At 39.3% G+C, this 19,104-nt stretch overlaps 1 protein-coding gene across 4 annotated transcripts in view; it reads right to left on the reverse strand.

Annotated features, from left to right (window-relative positions):
* Positions 1 to 3,039: 3,039 nt before the first annotated feature.
* Positions 3,040 to 19,104, reverse strand: part of phkb (phosphorylase kinase, beta) — a 91,505-nt gene continuing 75,440 nt past the window's right edge. For 3 of the 4 annotated variants that reach the window (XM_018697422.2, XM_018697424.2, XM_018697425.2), the window contains 14 exons: positions 18,216 to 18,320; positions 17,155 to 17,237; positions 16,376 to 16,466; positions 14,147 to 14,205; positions 13,761 to 13,923; positions 12,671 to 12,752; positions 12,331 to 12,388; positions 9,388 to 9,478; positions 7,935 to 8,140; positions 7,166 to 7,300; positions 6,681 to 6,810; positions 5,557 to 5,664; positions 5,184 to 5,324; positions 3,040 to 4,818 (listed from right to left, as the gene is read on the reverse strand). In XM_018697422.2, coding sequence (XP_018552938.1) covers positions 4,681 to 4,818; positions 5,184 to 5,324; positions 5,557 to 5,664; positions 6,681 to 6,810; positions 7,166 to 7,300; positions 7,935 to 8,140; positions 9,388 to 9,478; positions 12,331 to 12,388; positions 12,671 to 12,752; positions 13,761 to 13,923; positions 14,147 to 14,205; positions 16,376 to 16,466; positions 17,155 to 17,237; positions 18,216 to 18,320 — 1,590 coding nt within the window. In that variant the 3' untranslated portion in view covers positions 3,040 to 4,680. Of the gene's footprint in view, positions 4,819 to 5,183; positions 5,325 to 5,556; positions 5,665 to 6,680; positions 6,811 to 7,165; positions 7,301 to 7,934; positions 8,141 to 9,387; positions 9,479 to 11,899; positions 11,991 to 12,330; positions 12,389 to 12,670; positions 12,753 to 13,760; positions 13,924 to 14,146; positions 14,206 to 16,375; positions 16,467 to 17,154; positions 17,238 to 18,215; positions 18,321 to 19,104 lie in introns of all 4 variants that reach the window. The other variant, XM_018697423.2, reaches the window with a different exon arrangement.

Consider the following 19,104-nt stretch of genomic DNA (forward strand, 5'->3'; position numbering starts at 1 on the left):
TTTTGAAGTATTTCAACAAAAATGCTTCATATTACGAGCAACTAATGTTATGACGGTCAAGGGCTGTATTTACCTTCTATTATTTTTATGACCACAGAATAATAATGTATGAGTTTATGGCCAGTATACTTCATCAGAATTGCTTTCTTGCTGGACAGTCAAATAGCTAGTGCAACATTTTGAATGTCGTTCAGGAGACACTGTGTGAAAATGTACTCCATTATACTCATATTTAAGCGATTGTCATGTCCTCCCCCTCTCTAGATCAGCTGATTTTTCACCCAGTGTGCCCGTGTGGCTGTTTCGAACAACTACAAACAGTTAAGCCTTTCAACATGGTCACACAGCACAGTGTTATTGGTCAAATAATAATGTCAGCATGTTAACATGTCAGTATGACTAACATGTCAGTGCTAACGATGTTACAAGGTATAACATTTACCATTTTCCACAACTTAGTTTAGCACATTAGCATGCTAATTAATACGGAAAGTACAGCTGAAGTTAGTGGGAATATAATAGGTTTTGGACAAACTGAAATTTTGAACTGATGATGGTGCTAGGTGAAAAGATAAGAGGTCACCAAAGCTATTACAGTGCTGAATGGGACATGACTGCAGAGTCTTGAGTATTCATCCTCTGGGTACTATGAATGCGAGAGCAAATGTCATGGCAATCCACCCCACAGTTATTGAGATGTTTCAGTCTGATTGACAACGCTGTCCCCTGAGCTGCACCACCAGCATGGCTAAAATGTATCCAAGGAGATATAAAGGATTCTTCAGAAAGGCCACACACCACAAACCACAAGTTTTTTTTCTTTTTTTTTTTCACTGATGTATCCATGTTATATAGATGACAAACACCTGTGGGTCGGCTGTATAAATTCCCCAGTGGTTGGCTGCCTGCAGACTAAACACATTATTATGGCGTTATATCTGCTGTCTGGCAGTCACTCACATCTCAAATCCAGATAACACCAGGGAAGAGACAGCGGATGTCCCACTGTATTATAACAGGAGGTGTGATAGAGATGCAGGCATAGGGAGGCTATGCTCGCTGCCATGGGAAAAATCCATAGTGTTCAACAATCAGTCAGAGCGTACCGTATAAGGATATCATCTGTGATTATACTTCCTGTTATCTCCAAGCTGACAACATGCCACCGGAGAAATGTATGGTTGCAGTGCTGTGCCATGTGTGTATATGTGACAACACGTGTCAGAAAATAAAACATTAAAAGTGGAGAGATAAGCACATGAGAAATGTTTTCCCACATTTGTGGTTAATTTATCTATAACCATAGTACCTCAATCCTAGCTATTATTTCACTGGTTAGCTGACTGAACATGCTTTGGTCTCAAGGAGGAACTTGTCACCCTAACTTCTCTTTACTCATGCTTCTGTACATGTGTATCTAATCTAATCTAATCTTATCTAAACAATCGATTTTGTTCCTTTTTATTGATTTTTCACAACCCTGTCATAAACTGTTGTAAGGCCACTAAGGCCTGTGATCTTTGTGCTGCTCACTGTTGGTTGTTCCTTTCCATTCAGCCAAACAGCAGGGCCTCTTGCCAGCTGCCACGTTTCTTTTTCTCCCTATTGACAAGAAAACGTCACTCTGGTCGCTCACCTTGCATGGCCTTTGATCAAAAAAACAGCAAAGCAAGTGACGCTGAGGTGAAAGATGATCTGCTTTCTGAGGTACTGTGTTGATAAAGAGCAGTGCAGAGAAATTGCAGTTGTTGTTAATTATGTCTTTGAGGATTTATCCATTGATCAGTATCTGTGTGAGATAACTGTTCCTATCAATTTCCACAACTTATATCTGATTTCATAACTGATTTTAAAATAGCAATTACAAATTCTGTGGAGATAAGAAAATATATATATACTGTAGTGCATAATGGAGCCTGGGTATTCTGGTTGTGTATAAATATCAACTCTATTTCTTGAACTCTGCTGCTGCCTAGTGGACTGGTAAGGCATAAACGCTTAAAATATCAGGATGTATATCTCAAATAGGAAAACAATACATCAGTATCACTTAATATTTACTGCATCTGAATGCTGTTTTACAATGTAATTAATATGGGCTGAAACTAGAACTTCACTAGAAATCACTAGAATCTTCACTAGAATCTGAAATAAAAAATTTGAAACTGTGTTTTCAATTTGAATAATTGCATTAAGAAACTGAATTTAAATAGCATAATTTAGAATTGAATGTAAAATTCAGTTGTAATTAAGTAGTCAGGATTAGATATAGTAAATAAGAAGGTGGGGCTGGGCACAGTGAAGTCTCTGAGTATACATTCTCAAGCATTTTCTTTTTCATGAAAGTGACACATAAGTGAAGTAAAGTCAGAGGCTATGACATGGGTCATGCTCCAAAAACATTGGATTCCCCTGTTTTCCCTGTATATGTAGCACTCTCCATGACTCTAAAATAACATTAAAACATTTTACAAAGATGCAAAAGTAAACTAAAACAATTATGCAAGAACAACGTATTCCCTTTTTGAGATCTTTTACTTATTGTTGGGAGAAACAGATTTCTTTTTGATTCATCTTAGTGAGGAAGCGATTTATTCAACAAGACAGGCAAGATCTCCTTTCACCAGCGTGCAAGTTGATTTGAATATATTGAGTGTGAGGCAGAGCTCATTTATCTTCTCCTCTGGCTCTCGCCCACCTCCCTCTGCCAGTCAGTTAGTCAGCGTTGCAGACAGCACACGCAGCCTCAGCAGTGAGATGCAGATTGATAAGGGGTTCAGGCAACATAAGTGGGTGTAACTGGTAGGATCCAATACAAACACACCCCTCAGGGCTGTGGCAGTCACGCTCCATTTTTGCAGCAGTTTTAGCCAAGGAACAAGAGATTGTTGCTTTATGTGAAGTAATTATATGTCTGTGTTTGATAGTCACATAACTAGAGTAAGGAGGAGGGGGATGTTCCAGAGGCAGCTGCATAACACAAACCTTATTTACACATTCACAAAACTGTTTCGAAAGTTGATTGTAAAGTGACACATGTTTATAGTTTCCGTGACAACTTTATTCTTTCAAACTACAGTTTTGAGTTAAAAATACTTCTTTTGAATGAAAACAGTACACAATGTGCGCGCGCACACACACACACACACACACACACACACACACACACACACAGTGACAAGGTTGGGTAGATTCATCACAGTGATGATATTCAGAGAGGCACACTTTAAACTAAGTCAGAGTGAGTCTTTCATCATTTATACCTAAGGATCACAGCAGTCGTTTCTGTTGCACTCATTCCAAAAACCCAGCATTTTCTAAAGGGTCCTCTGTCCCCATACTTCAGATGAGCATTATGTCATTGTCGTTTAGAGCCCCATTGTGCAAAACAGCCTCTCAGAAACTCTATTTCGTAGCCTTTAACATTCAGAGAAACCGTCACAGGGTTACGGCAAACAGTACACATTGTCATGCAGCAGACTGTGCATGCATAGAGGTAAGAGGACACAGCTTTCCTCTATGAGACACTCAACACAGTACAACAAACACCGAACACTGACATCTATGTATTTTGAGCAATATATTGTACTCACTAAAAAAATCCAAACTTTATATATTTGCAGTGATTCTCAAACCCTCTAATGCCACAGACCTTCAGATAATCTGACTGAGGTTTACAAGGCCTAGCTGCATTTTGATGAAGATCCATGCATTTATTTCTAGGAATCATATATGAAATCACAGCAGAATCAATCACTTTCTGTCTCAGGTGATGAGCTACACATGCTTAAGGCCCCTGGGAGCCGAGTGTATCAATTTGAGAACCACATCTCTCATGATACAATGTGACCTGGTACTGACTGATTCACTCTTGCACACTAAATTGCTATGTAACAACTCAGTTTTTGCTGGTGGGTTATAATGTACAGTGTGAACAGTTAGATCTGAGCCTGGTTCATTTTGCAGAGATCATAGCAGCATTATTTCTAATTACCCGATAACCAGAATGCAGAGCATTTAAAATGGATCTCTAGCACCAAAAACTAAAGAAATGAATTTAACATTTTGGGGAAATATACAGATTCACTTTCATACAGATGATATGGAGATGAAAAGATTGATATCACTCTCATCTCTGTATGCTTAGCTTTGCTTAACATCCCTTTTTAACTGTGGGCAGAGCCAGGATAGCTGTTTCCTCCTGTTTTCAGTTTTAATGTTAAGCTAATGGTAGGAGAACAGCTTGCTAGTTATGTATCAATATAAGCTAGTTATGCGGTATTTATTCAATACACACTGTTAAAATCTTGATTCAAATAGGAAATACAGTGAGGGTGCAGAATTCTGATAAATAAAAGAAATAAGACTCCAGTGAGTTTTTCCCCCAATGATTAACATTTTGTTTTCACACTTTACTACTGGGTGTATTTCAATGCCTGGAACAAACTACAGACTGGCTAATCTATAGTTCAAGCCTCTGTTTATAGTTTCTGCTGCTGTTGAGGCAAAAGTGGAGAAAAAATGTAGGAGGAGGAGTGGGCAAAGTTCTGCTGAAAGAGGACTGAAGAGGTTAGAGGTTATCTTCTTAATACATGTGATGGATACTCAGTAGTCCTTGCTGGGCCATTAGATGACTACACTGCAGAGGGCTGGGATTAGGGGGTCAGAGGCATTGTAAATCTAACTAACAGAGCACGGGTCGTCCTTGCAGGGCTTGACGTCTCCTTGCAGCAACTGGATCATAACAGCCTTAGTCAGGTAGCTGGAAGTACCTCTCTTTCCCACTGGTGGTGTGTTGTAGAAAGCCTCCATCTCATCCTGGGACACAACAAGGGCACAGACACACACTTTAAGAATTTTAAAAAGTGCTCTTTAGTAATAAATGATTCAGAGCCTGCAGGTATGAATATACTGTTTCAAAAAGTTGACACTACAAGAAAAAACCTCCTAGAAGGATTAAATCTCACAAATCTAATAAGGCTTTACTGAATTGACCCGCTCTGTTAAACACCATTTAATTAAACTAACTCCTTGGTTAAATATTAAGTAAGTGTATGGCTGGAATGGACGCTCAGCTCAGTTTGGCAGCATATTAATTTAGAAAGGTGATGAGATTGCACTGTGGTAGACAGGCTGTGTTCAAAGGTGAAAATGTTATAATATCACTTCAAGAAACCCTCTACCTTTTTCTCTGAGCCTCCAAAGCGGCCGTGATCCCTCTGGAAATCACTGAAGGCTTCCTTCACCAGACTGTCCAGATCCACCTTGTCGCTAAACTCCAGTTCGGGGTTTCTCTCCAGCACTATGGACACCACCATCAGCAACTACTCAAACAGTGAGGACATGACAAGGTTGTCAGAAACTCAAAAAAAACAGCAACAATAACAACAAAGATCTCTAAACCTGACTTGCTGATCAGAGGTACTTTTAAAATTAACTCTACGCCAAACAAACAGCCAGCAGAGATTTGCTATGTTAACTTAAATCAATGAAGAGTTATCTTGAGTTTATTTTTCTGTTCCCTCTGTGCTCTTTGGTGGTGTTGGGCCTGTTTACCTCTACTATGATTTGTCTGTATTCAGGCAGGACAATGTTCTTCAGCGTGTCCTCCACCAGCAGGGAGAAGTTCATCTCATACATGGTCATGTCAGACAGCGTGGGTTGCTACAGAGAGACAGTAAAAAAAAAAAAAAAAAAAAAAAAAAAAAGAAAAGTGGCTGGTCTGAGAGGGAACAACCATGTCAGCTGCTTGATGCTATCACTGTGGACATCCTCTGTGTATTTGTGGACAGTAGAAATCTAGATACAGATATAGCATGTGTGTGTGTGTGAGCTGTTGATAGTGGTGGAGAGACTGAAATCTCAGAATGCACAACATGTCAAGCCTTGAGGTGGATGGAGAACAACAGCAGAAGTCCATGTTGGATTCTGCTCCTGTCAGCCAAGAACAGAAATCTGTGGCTGAAGTGGGCACAGGCTCACCAAAACTGGACAGCTGAAGATTGGAACAGCACTGCCTGCCTTTGTCAGCAGTCCAGGCTGATTGTGGTGGTGGTGGTGGTGTAACTGTGTGGGGAATGTTTTCTTGGCATACTTTGGGCCCCCTCATACCAGTCAATCATCATTTGAAAGCCACAGTGTATCTGAGTGTGGCATGGAGGAATAACCAAACAGCCAACAGGCATTCAGAGCAAAAAAAAAAAAAATGTACTTGTCATGGCAGGAAAAGCACAGTGACAAAGTGTAAGTGCCTGAAATATACTGTTCACCACTGAGTAAAGTATTGTGTGCCTGTTAAATAGGGAGTAGTGAACAGGTCAACACGGGAGTGATTTCAGACACAGTTCCTGAGCCATGACAGCCATGCACAAATTCAACCATCATTCATTTTAACATTTATGCCTGAGATATAAATGTCTCCAGTAATAAATGTCTCCAGTGAAAAAGATGTACTATCATCAGAAAAGCAGAACGTCATTAATGACATTTATGCTCACCGACTGTTTCATTTGATAATAAATAATAATTATAATGATTTTAAAAAAAGACCTGTAAGGCTCACACTGTAAAGGTTTCTATAACAGGAGCTGTTTGTACAGCAGCACACAGTACACAGTGTCACCTTTAACTAGTGTTTGTCAAAGTATTTATCCTCCAGCAATGTCAGGGGAGGCAGGTACCTGTGGGAGGTGAGTCCCGGCCACCACAATACCGTTGGGGGTCCTCTCCAGGATCTGCCACACACGATCATAAAAGCCCAGAGGGGTCCTGTTCAGAGAGCCATCGATCTGACGCCTGTTCAGCCAAGACCTGAGGCGAAAAGGGGGTGAAACTGTTGAACCAATTCTTAATAAAAATATAATGTTGATAGCTAGCTGTGCCAGAGGAAAACATCTATGAGTCAATGTGGATTAGATCAGATGAGATAAGATAAAACTTTAATAATTCCCATGGGGAAATTGGGCTGCTGCAGCAGCAGATAATAAGATATGGATGTAGACAAGACAGCACAGAAGATAAAATAATTAAAACAAAAAAGATTATATAACAAGTAAAATTCATTATGATAAAGACATAGTGTCTTCAAAGGCAAGTTTGTGAGATGAAAGGGATGAGAAAGCATGGATAATGTTCTTGATAGAGTGAATGTGTATTTGCAGGGTACCTGCCAGTGTGCTGCGGCTGCAGGACGTCAAGCAGGAGCTGCTTGATGTCACTAGGAGAGAGTTGGTAGATATCCTGTGGTGGCATGTCTCCTGCCCGGATCTTCAGCTCATGTTTCATGGCCTGGACAATCCATCTGGAGATCCACAGTGCACACAATTACAATTAAGTCACACTTCACAACTTCCATTTCACTGTTATTTTCCTTTTTTAGAAGGATTAACATTCACATGTCTTTTGTTTTCAGCATTGCTTCACAGTATTGAGGTTGTTTAGGCTAAATTTGACAACACCAAAGGTGAAAACAGCAGAGCTGTTTGTCAAACTGGGCTGATGGAACTGATTTTTTTGTTTTCACAGTTTAAATGCTACACTGTACGTAATCTAACAACACTTCTTCCAACACTTTCTTTTGATTAAAGTGAGTTCTCAGATCATACATCGGAAGAAATCTATTCAAACTCTGAAGAGCCTCAGTCTGCAATTTTGCTGGGGTTCATTTAGACTAAGAAACAACCTGAAACACTCGGCCTCATTGGTATGAATACAGATATTTGACAGCTAGAAGTTCCTGATGTTTTGATTGGGTAACTGCAAACTGCAGCCTCCACTGAAGCCTTTATGTATTGATTGCTTCATGGTTTTTTTGAGTGGTGTGAACAACTGGGAAGGAGAATTACAGAGAAGAGCACATCCTGCACCTCGCTTGACTAAATGTACAAGAGTTGTTAGGCACCACTGCCATCACCCTGAACCTGACTCTGTCCTACCCGACTCTGATCTTGAGCATGCCGCTGAACAGCTCTGGGTTGTTGGAGATAATCCATCCGATATGGATGACCAGCTCCTGCTGAAGAACAGCCTCCCGCTCCCCACCGTGAGGGGAGCACTTGCTGTAGATGATGCCCTGGATCACCCCCGGCGACAGTGGATTGGAGATCACCTCCTCCCCATGGCCGAACAGACCGAGGGTCACCTGGTAATCACAGACAGCACAGAGAAAAAGAACATATACCAAACACATATACAGTTAGAAAATGTCAGCAGTGCGTCAGAATTGTTCTGTTTAATATTGTTTGTGTGTGTGTGTGTGTGCCAGTGCAGGTGCACAGACACACGTGAGAGTGTGTACATGCGTAGACTTGCATGTGCACACAGTACTTCCACCAAGGTGCAATTCCTACAAGTATCTGTGCTCTATCACTGTAAAATTGGCCTCCTCTCCAAGAGTCCCATAAATGTGAATGGGAAAAAATGACAGATCCCAAGATTACTCTTTTGTATTTTGTTCCTTCTGAAAGCCATCTCATGAAAATTACACCTCAGCAATCTCGCTGATGAGAGGACACACTTTTATCCTTGCCTTCAGCTGATGAAATCCAGCACTTTGAAGACATAGATGTATCATTCATCTTTACATCTAAACTGATTCTAACTGAGCAGAGGGTTAGGCCTGGAGCCAGAAACTGGAGATTGGAAATAAAACACCAGTTTTGAATTTAACGGGAATACGTTGCTGGGTTTCAGTACTGACGAGAAATGTAATCAAAACTTGAGTCCGAATTGACTTAAATGGGGTGGTGCCTCTTATTTCTTCCAACTGAGCTGTTATTGTAAGCAGAGGAACGCAGCCATCTCAAATTTTAAATCAGCTTTTCCAATCATGTTGAGAGGAGCATTCCCTCCGGTAGGCAATCTATATGCAGATTCACACCTTGAGCTACTTCAGCATAATGAAATGCCTAAAACTGTTCAGAAGGGTAAAAATGAGGCAAGATAACTGACACTCTTGAGAGGAGGCTAATCTCTGAATAACACTTGACAGGAAATGATGCACCGAAACTCATCCAGTGATAAGTTGGATGAGGGAGTGGCATCAGACAAAGTCCTGGGTCACAGTATATCAATCGGCTCATGGAGTGTGTCTAGACACATGGACATGGTGCATATTAGGATTCTATGGTGGTCATGCTGGCAGCTTTTCTGCAACTACAGCGTTGCTAGACACACAACAGAGGTGAGCCGTGGTGATGAGTATGAGCATGCAGCTTGCATGTAAGCAGCCCTCATAGGATGACAGCATTAGGAGCTTATAATCATATATTTCTAATTTCATTTTTCCAATCAGTGAACATTAAAATCATTGTCCTGACATGCCATTTTCCCAAACATAACCCAAAATACTTTTACTACTCAGGCCCTGCTGTCTGCCCGTACACTTACCTGCTTGCCATGCACTAAAACACTAGTAATACTGGGGGCAAGGCTGTCCACTAGCTTAGTTAAGAGACTGGCGGCAAGACGGACAACAGACCTAGTGGACGAAAAAACACAAGAACATCATGACAGATGACAACTAACAGCTCGGACTTTGTAATATCAGGCTGAGGAGCCAATTCCTCAGCTTCACTGCAGCCTCAATAGAGCATGTATTAAACAGTGCACATGTACTGTCTGTGTCACATTATTAGCATTGGAATGAAATAGACTTTCAATTCAGGATCAGTGCCATTCCTCAAATATTTGATTTAACGATATTAAAAAATACCTAAAAAAAAACTCCATTCATATGATAAAAAGGCAGGAATTTGTCCTGAGGTACTACTTGCTCCCCTTATCTTATTTTAGAAATTCAATGCCCCGCAAATTAACAAAGCACCCAAACATCAGAATGAAAATAAAAACAAACTGATTTCTTTTTAGAATCAAAGCCAACATCAGTTTCTAAATAAAACATTTTCTACTGTACAAAAAAAAAAGCTGAATATATTAATTCCAAACTTAATTAAAGAATTTCATTCAGTTATCTGAAGCCAAAATAAAAGGTTTGGCTTCCCACAAAATATTTTAATGTTCACTAATTTCTGAATTCATTATTCACAAGAGTCACTGCAGCCTTCAAAGTACCTCCTCTTGCCTGCAGGAATCCTATGAGGAAAAAGTAGCAAACATTAACTGTGGTTATCTCCACATGGTAGCCCACAGCCATGGTTGCTATAGACACAGACATGGAGTTGAAGCCACCCTCACAGAAGCAATAGACGAATGAAGTAACTTCACTAATGGAGTCATGAATATAATCAGCAGAATAACACCCTCCTCTTATTATATGCTGAGATCAACTCTTGTTTAGTGTGTGTGCATGTGTGTGTGTGTAGTTATTCAGTGCTTAAACCTGCAGAAATACAAAGGCACATCTTGAGCACAAAGAATGAAAAACCAACAAAGCTTTAATGTTTAGAAGGCATGATGTGGTGTCAATCTACTGATGCTTTGTTGGGGAACCTATTTCAAGCTTCACTTCCTGGCCCATGTTAGGTAAATGAGAAAGTAAATTGAACTCAGTATTGATACTATTTCACAGCAAGTTGGAAACCAGCCTCCAGGCTTTTTTTTAAAAAACTTTCTGCAGTATAATCAAATTTCTCTATGCAAAAATCCTATTAATTAATACAACAGCATAGAATAAAAGTTGTAATGCCAGTCAACCTGACACAAATTCAAATCAAACCATGGAAACAGAAAACACTGACCACTAAAGAGGGGAACAGAGACTTGCATGAGAAGTTGGGACAACCAAAACTGTGGGTCAATTATTTGTGAGTCAGGCCAGCAGTATACCACAAATAAAATGGAAATTTGAAAAGAGAGAATAATATCTAATCTGGGTCCCAGATTACTGCATGCTGTCTGTGTAGACATGGGAGTACCTCAACAGCTTTAAGATAGAGAACATGACAGTGTTAAAAACCAACCACAATCTAAATGGGTAACTTAAGTTCTTTGAGCCTGTTGTTCTCAGTTTACTTCCACACACTAGTTACACTAGGTGTAACACTACTGTACTCTTTGTCGTGTCTGCTTCCACAGCAACTACCAAGATCTTCCATCTAAGCACATATGCAGTTGATGAAAAAGACCTGCAGTAACAGTGAATGTAGACAAGACATTTTCAGCACCATATCCAACAGCCAAATTCTATTTCATTTGGAGTACACAGCCAGCCTTAGAGCAGTGGGTGATGCTGCAAAAGAACAAAACAGCAGAGACGAGGGTCCAGCCGCTGTGATGGTTAATGGAGGGAGAAAGCAAACACTGATGAAAGCTCCTGTACATGTCTGAGTCAAGGTGCCTACTAGCTTGGTCTAGCTGGCTTGGTCAAACTCATGACTGTGTGAGAGGTAGCCATTTTGTAATGCTAAACTTGGTGGTTTAATCAGAAATAGCTTTAGCTGGTTGACATTTAGCAAGATGCTAAGACACTAGTCTTCTACTGCATTACACCACCTTTTACCAGGGTGTCTACTGGTCAATTAAAAACCACTGTGAGTTAAATTCAACCTTTTATCATCTATTCACAATTAGCTTGAGTAATGTTGAGTATAGTCAGTGCTGACTGGTCTTCACTAAGCAGTGACTTAGGTTGCATTTTTATCATTCACTGTATGTACTTTACACAGTTTTTGATTCAAATTATTGCTATTCTCAATCCTTCCAGGAAATGTAGGCTCCACACTTTGCCCATGTCTCGATTCCAATTTGCTCATTTATATAAGCTAATAAAGGAGCAGAAATAATGCCCGCTTGACCGCTTTTCTGTCAACACCCTGGTTATGAGGAAAATTAAAAGTAGGACTGGCTGAACCTCACACAGCTCTCTGGGTAGCTAGCTAGCTAGCAAGCTAACTGAGAGAAAACATGCAGAGTCTTATGTCCATCTCTGCCTGAACATTACCTGTTTCCCATGCACCAGAATTGTGGTGATGTGAGGAGCTATAGAGCTGGCGAACTTCTTGATAATTGCAGCAGCGTGGCGCACTGCCAGCCTACAGTTCAGCCAGATTAAACAGTTATTTTAAAGGCTCAACAAGAGAGAGGATTTTGTAAGGACGACAAATGGGAAATGAACAGGTATGGATACAATACATTTGGTTAAGGGAACCCAAGCAAAAAAATTTAAAAAAAAAAAAAAAAGAAAGAAAGAAAACAAAAATTCTAACATCTCACACAGCTTTCTAATATGTACTCTAAAGTCCTCTTAATTCAAATTAAAGTTAAATTGGTCTTGTATGGAATAATGATAATGCACCTGGAATAATGATAATTTACAAATGAAGCAAATGAATGCACTGTCAGTGTTTGCGTATGTGTGTGAGAATATCAGACCAAAGCTTTCTGCTGCCAGCTCTTCTGTAGATTCTCTCCAGTTCATCCATCAGGTTCTCTGGAATCACAAATTTGTTTTTGTGAAAAAACATAAAGACATATACAGTCCTATCCAAATGTATCTTTCATTCTCTGAACTGCAAACTAAACAGTCATGACACATTCAAAAGCACAACTGTATCCTAATGACTTGTAATTGATTATAAAGGACTACAGAGATTTCCAGGAGTCAGGTGGAGAGATAGTGAATAACTAATAGTAAGAATAACTGGTGATACACTTGACATTATCAAATTTCCTTTGCATTTAATGAGGTAACTCTCTGTGAGTGTGTGCTTACCATCTCTTATGAGGAAGTCTGGTCCCTCTCTCCTGAGAAGGATGCATGCAAGCTGAGCCTGACTGGCCAAGCAGTCAGAGTCCTGCACAATGACATGAATAGAGACAAATGAAAAGGTTAGCTTGGTCATGCATACGACACACGGTTATGCATAAAAACACATACGCATAAACAAAAACAAATACAGTAAGCACTAACAAGCCACACTGAAATGATTATTCTTAGACAAAACAATTTTCAGCAATCCTGCAATTGTGGTAATAATGAAAAAATGAAAAATAGGTTTTTATAGTATTGCCTCATTTAATTTGACAGCACCCTTAATGTGTCTAAAATATGGAAAAGAAAGCAATTTTAAGTATGTCAGGGGAAAGTTGGGGTAAATGACATGAGTATAATATTTGGTGGCTTCTATATGGCTGCCAACATGCTTGAATAAATTAAAGTCAAACCCAAACTCAACAAACTCTGATGTAGATGTAGATTTTCAGACTTTCACGCTGACCTCTACCCTGAATTTTTCATTAGAGCCAGCAAATCACAATCACACTTAAGTTGTGAGTTGAGGTTTTAATATTTCAAACACTTGAAAGTTCAAAATATTCAGGTACACAGCCAGACGGAGGAGAGCTGTTTATAATTGTGCATAGACTTGGGGAGACAGTATCTGAAACCTGGGCATGAGGAAAACTTATTAATAAGATGTTATAATGGAACAGGAGGCAGGTGGCCAAGTGACAAGAGTGAGGTATGAGGAGGGAACAAGGAGTGCACAAAGTTTATCTTTCGCACAAATAATGAGGCAAACCTCTCAGAGGAAGCAGGAAGCAGGTGGGCTAGCTGGAAGTGGATTTGTGAGCTGTTTATCCTTATTGAAAATAAACCTGGGGTGTATGGTGATTATTAAGAATCATTTTGAGTAATATGAAAGTCTTTTATGTTTCATTTTCACATTTAAATGGTTAAAAAATGTTTAATATGAGTAAAATCTGACTGAGGTTTAGAGTTTTCTGTTCCCCTGGTGGGACTGCTGCATGTGTGTGACTGGTTTTCTCGACACAGTCTACAATGAAGAAGCCAGTCAACTCACGTGGAACTTCTGGATGATCTCAGGGGTAGGTTTATGCAGCCACTCCTCCACACTGATCTCCGGCTGCTGCTCCAGGTCAGAGGCATTCGGCGTACTCGTCTGTCTCTTCACCTTGGAGTGTTTAGGCAGCTCCAGCTCTTCAAAGCTCTTAAACTCTGGGATCCTACACAAACACACAGACTTATCTGAAGCGTTTTTTTAAAGTGCTTGTTTCGCCCATTCATTTGCAACATTTTCTTTGTTATTCTACTCTAAACGGATTTACTGATCCTGAAAAAAAAAAAATCAAATCAAAAGTCTCCATCTCAGTTAAACTGCAATTAAACAATTCTGACAGGGCAAAAAACTCTGACCAATCAAGCACAAAGACTAGAGAAAGCTCTTACTCTGCCTCATTAACACGCAGGAAGTCCAGCTGCTCCACCACTGCTCCAGATATCAGGGTCTAAAAGGTTGATAAGAAATATTTAATGATTTTTATTCTTTTAATAAGGCTGCAATATATAAACAATTCCACAGTAATATACTTATACATATGTGTGACAAAATGTGTGAATAAATCATACTCTAGAGCACAAAAATACAGGAAGTGAGGAGATGGTGCTGTATAAATCCTCAAGGGGAGGTTTGCTGAGTGACTCAGTGACAAAACAACAGTTTGAATATTGCAGTTCATAACAAATAACACATGGAGTAGTAAGATGTGAACTAAGTTCACTGTTTCAAATTTTACAAATGTGTACGGCTGCAGTAACAAGTGAGTGTCGAACATGGTAATGTGATGATAAAAGTTTGAGTATTTTAAAAGCAGAGCTGTGTAGGAGTAAAGAGCACAGTTCAATACGACTTGTTCCTGTGGTCTAAATGTGATATTAGCCATTCCAACTGAAGTCAACTCCAAAACAAAAATAAGAGGCGTATAGGAGAAGAGCAATCCTGCTCCCCATAACAATGAGATGATGAAGAGGGGAAGTGTTTCAAAGCTGTAGGAGTTAGCTGTGAAGCGAATAGCAAACAGGCGAAATGGAAGGAAGAACTTTAAAGCAAAAAAAAAAAAAAGGATCATATGAAGAAGTCTCTGCTGAACACCACAGACACTCTGGGAGAGAAGTTAGGGTTGGAAAACCTGTCATAAGTTTGACAAAGCAGTTGGTTAAAGTTACCAATGTGAAAATTATTCTAGTTCTACCTTGGCCTTATTTTCCTGCTCTTTACCATCATGAGGATTGACTGTGTTCAAAATCCTGCAACTAAAACCAACACAGTCTGCCATTAAAACTGAGGATTATCTGAGTAAACTGTTCAATGCTGGGTGATAATTCTTGGTGGTTTTGTCACTTTACATTACAGGTAGTCATGTCATCCATTGTCATCATGAAAATATTGATTACAGTTGTTGAAATTTGGTGTTATGTTTTCATGGCCTTTCCACTGCTACAATGACAGCTGAAGAGAATTAACAGAATTAATAGTATTTGTTATGCTTGATTCATTAATGTATGTTGACACTTGAGTGTCTGATTTAGATTTTTTTGTTTTGTTTACAAATCACAAAAAGCTTCACCCCAATGGTTTCCATCTCTTTTTAAAAACAGTCAAGGCTCAAACCAGCTCCACCTTTCCCTGGCAAACAAAAACAGACTATCATAAAAATTGAATTCGACAGACCAAGGTCAAAACACAGATAAACACTGGTATTGCTATTGAAATAGGGAGGGACTTCAGATTAAGGGCTGGGAAAATTGTGTTTATTGCCAAAGAAAGAGATGAAGCCCTGAAACACAATTTGTTGAAACATTTGTAATATTAAGCCAATGTTTATTTCAGAGACAACTGTAATATCTGTTGTAACTGAGCCAATGGAAGAGAGCAGGTGGCATATTTTCCCCTGACAGCCACATTTATGAAAACCCTTCACCATATGCAAACAATCAAAACTGTGCAAACAATAACGGTAACACTGATTCAGTAGTCCACCTCTATGGATTGAAATGATCTAACACCAGTGATCCTCTTAGTAAAATGTATGACTGTTCATTAAATCAGTAGAAAGACAGATACTGGTTCTTGATATGAAATAAACCTTAAAGATGATGAACATAAACAACAAAATTACTGTCAGGGTGTAGCTGTGATGGCTAAATACACAAATATTATGAAATAAAATATTTTCAAAATGTATACAAAGTAGGTATGTCATTGATTTATCTATTAACACTCAATTAGCTTCATCAATTAAAATTTGTTATACTGGTGGAAGTGAAATGTTTATGGATATTTCCGTGTGAATAAAGTTGGTGCTACAGTTAATGAAAATGCTTATAATCTTAAATAAGAATCTGAACAAGCCATTGTTATGTTATCATAATCCAAATGATGTTTATTTACTGATCAAATACCTAAATAACTTGGATTTTTTCTATTTATGGGCCACACTGTTCTTGTCATTTTGGAACAATTGACGGACTACTGATTGGTCACATGTCCAATAATCCATTAAGGAAATGTGTTTAAATTTGCACCCCTAATATAAAGAGTGATTAAAAAAAAAACAGCCAAATGAAAGACTAAATACATTAATAAATAAGCTCAATTCACCAATTGGATCCACAAACCTGAAGTCTGTCGACATGAACTTTGACCCCTCCGATGTTGCCTTTCTTGAAAGACGCCAGCATGTCCAGGATTGGGTTAAAGCGGCTCCCCCTGGTGAATCAATGGTTAAAATGTTTTGTGTTGTTTTTTTTAATTCCTTTTTCCTTTCATGATGCATGTTAAGTTTTATATTCCAAACACAACATCTGTATTAAGCCTAAGATCAGTATGAAATAATCACACCTGAATAAATCAGCACTTCAACTAAACCCCCATTGCTTCATTCTGTCTGCTGTCTCCGTCTATACAGGTCATCATCCCGATCAATAGCAAACTAATGACTATTGAGTTGCTTCTGTGAGAACCCACTGACTCATTCCAAATGCTGCAGTGTGGCTGTTTAAGCGTTTGTAGCACATTTAACATATGGCTCCTTGGATAATGGTCAATACTGCTGTAATCAGCCCACCAGCCAAGCTATAGTGATACAAATGAGAAACATTATCACCCAATCAGCCACCAAATACAGTAACACCTTCCTGCTATAAAGATAAATAGTGTACATGGAAAGGAAGAGAGAAGAGAGGGAGAGAGAAATATTGGATTAAAAAAATGAACTAAATTGCACTGTGACTGTCAAGACATTTTGTTGCGGGCTTCAGCCAGTATCAGACAGAAAAAGGGAGATAAAGGGTGATGTATGGAGAGATAGGGGAGGGAAGAATGCTCTGAGAAAGCTATCATAGGACATGGAGACAGAAAAAAAGATAAAACAGCTGTTATGGAGTGTGTATATTACTTGATGTTATCCTCGCGGATGAGAACCAGGAAGAGGGGACGTCCCTGCATCTTCCAGCACTGTTTGATGAACTGCAAGGCGTTCTGCAGACACAGGAACACACAGACACCGTTTCAGATTGGCATAGACATGCTGCTGGTTCAAAGATTTCCGTCACCAATGTTTCTGAGCAGAAACTGTCTTAATCAGTGCCATCACTAAAGTTCAATTTCCTCACCTGGCAAACAGATCAAAGTTGAAATTTGAATCTGAAGTATTTGATCAAGATGCATTTATCTTCAAAATATAAAATCAACTAAAACTGTCAGGTGTTACATTTTGATGATGCACATATTTAGACACACACAGAGACTGCCTGACAGCAGCTTAACATATTAAAATGCAGTTAGTCCTGAGAAAAAGCTAAATCTATTTTAAATAAAATCGACAATTGTGATTTAAAAAATGCTGGAAAATGAAGGCAAGGTTTAAAATAACTAAATCTATCCTTGATTTATCCTACAATCTATGGAAACATTCAAAATACAGTTTCACTAAAATCTAAATGTGTTTTATTAAAGTTTATCTCTGTTTCATAATATTATACTTTGATGGCTAGATGGACGATCAGGCCCTGTATAAATATGGCATTGGCTTATTCATAATAACTGATACAATACAGTCTGTTTATGCTAAGCTACGCTAATTGTCCCCTGGCTCATGATTCAAGTCTGATCTATCAATCTTCTTATCTAACTCTAATCAAGAAAGCCTATTACCGTATTTCCCAAATGTCACACTACTCCCATTATTAAAGCTGCGTGAAAAACATTTCAAATAAGATATGACATAGCTGTGGTTTTATTTTGGTTGTTTGCAAACTCAGTCATCACTGAATTGGTCAATTAATCAAAGATGACATTGATTGCATCTGGTGGGCCAAGCTAAATGAGTATGCAATCAAACCAAAGCAGTACCTTTTCACAAATGTCAGGTTGTATTTAAGTTCTACGGGCACATAAAAAGCAGTTAGCTGTGGAGCCATGGCACTGGTAAGTTCTGGAAGTGTGACCTAGACTTACCTTTATGTCATCAATCAGCAGCATAACATCTTGGGACAAGTAAAAGTCACTTAGATCAAACACTATTGGGTAGCACACCACTGTCTTGCCCAGGATACGATAAATCTGGAGGGAGACACACACACACACACACACACACACACTACTGCATTAGAAGACGGATGGCTCACAAGTAGCCGCGTATACATTATTCTGGGCAGCGTATAAAACAAGCCATCAATCCTGAGATAGAGGGGACACACAGGAGATACGCAACCACTCCTGATAACACACACACACACACACACACACACACACACACACACAGACAGACAGTACATACACACAACTGGTACAAATCTCCTTTCACACATACAGATTGTCACAGGGGCACACACACAATTGCACAACCGAAACAGACACACTGATGATGATAATGTCCTCTGGCAGTCTGCCATCTTCCCCATAAATGTTCCATTATAATATTGTCTTAGCAATGCGTTGGGAGCCATGATTCATTTGTTTGGCAATGCCTTTGTTTGAGAAAGCTGCTATAGTCCAACTTATTTGGTCGTGATATGACCTTCATTTGGGAAAAACTGCAAACAACATCAGCAAGAGATATTTGGACACACACGCATGCACACATGTACTGTATAAACACACACTCCCACAGCCACATACGATGCACACGTACAGACACATACTCAGACTGCTTGACAGCAGCTTAGCATATTAAAATGCAGTTAGTCCTGAGAAAAGCAAAATCTATTCAGCATTCACTGATGCACACTGTATGTCTGAAGAGGAAACTGAGCATTTTCTGTCTCTGTGTTGAGCTGAGCTACAGTTGAGTCCTCAGAGCTTTGGCAAATTTATGCAGATCAATATGTGGGAGGTGTGTTAGTGG

The sequence above is a fragment of the Lates calcarifer genome, linkage group LG2 (assembly GCF_001640805.2).
Source record: "Lates calcarifer isolate ASB-BC8 linkage group LG2, TLL_Latcal_v3, whole genome shotgun sequence".
NCBI lineage: Eukaryota > Metazoa > Chordata > Actinopteri > Centropomidae > Lates > Lates calcarifer.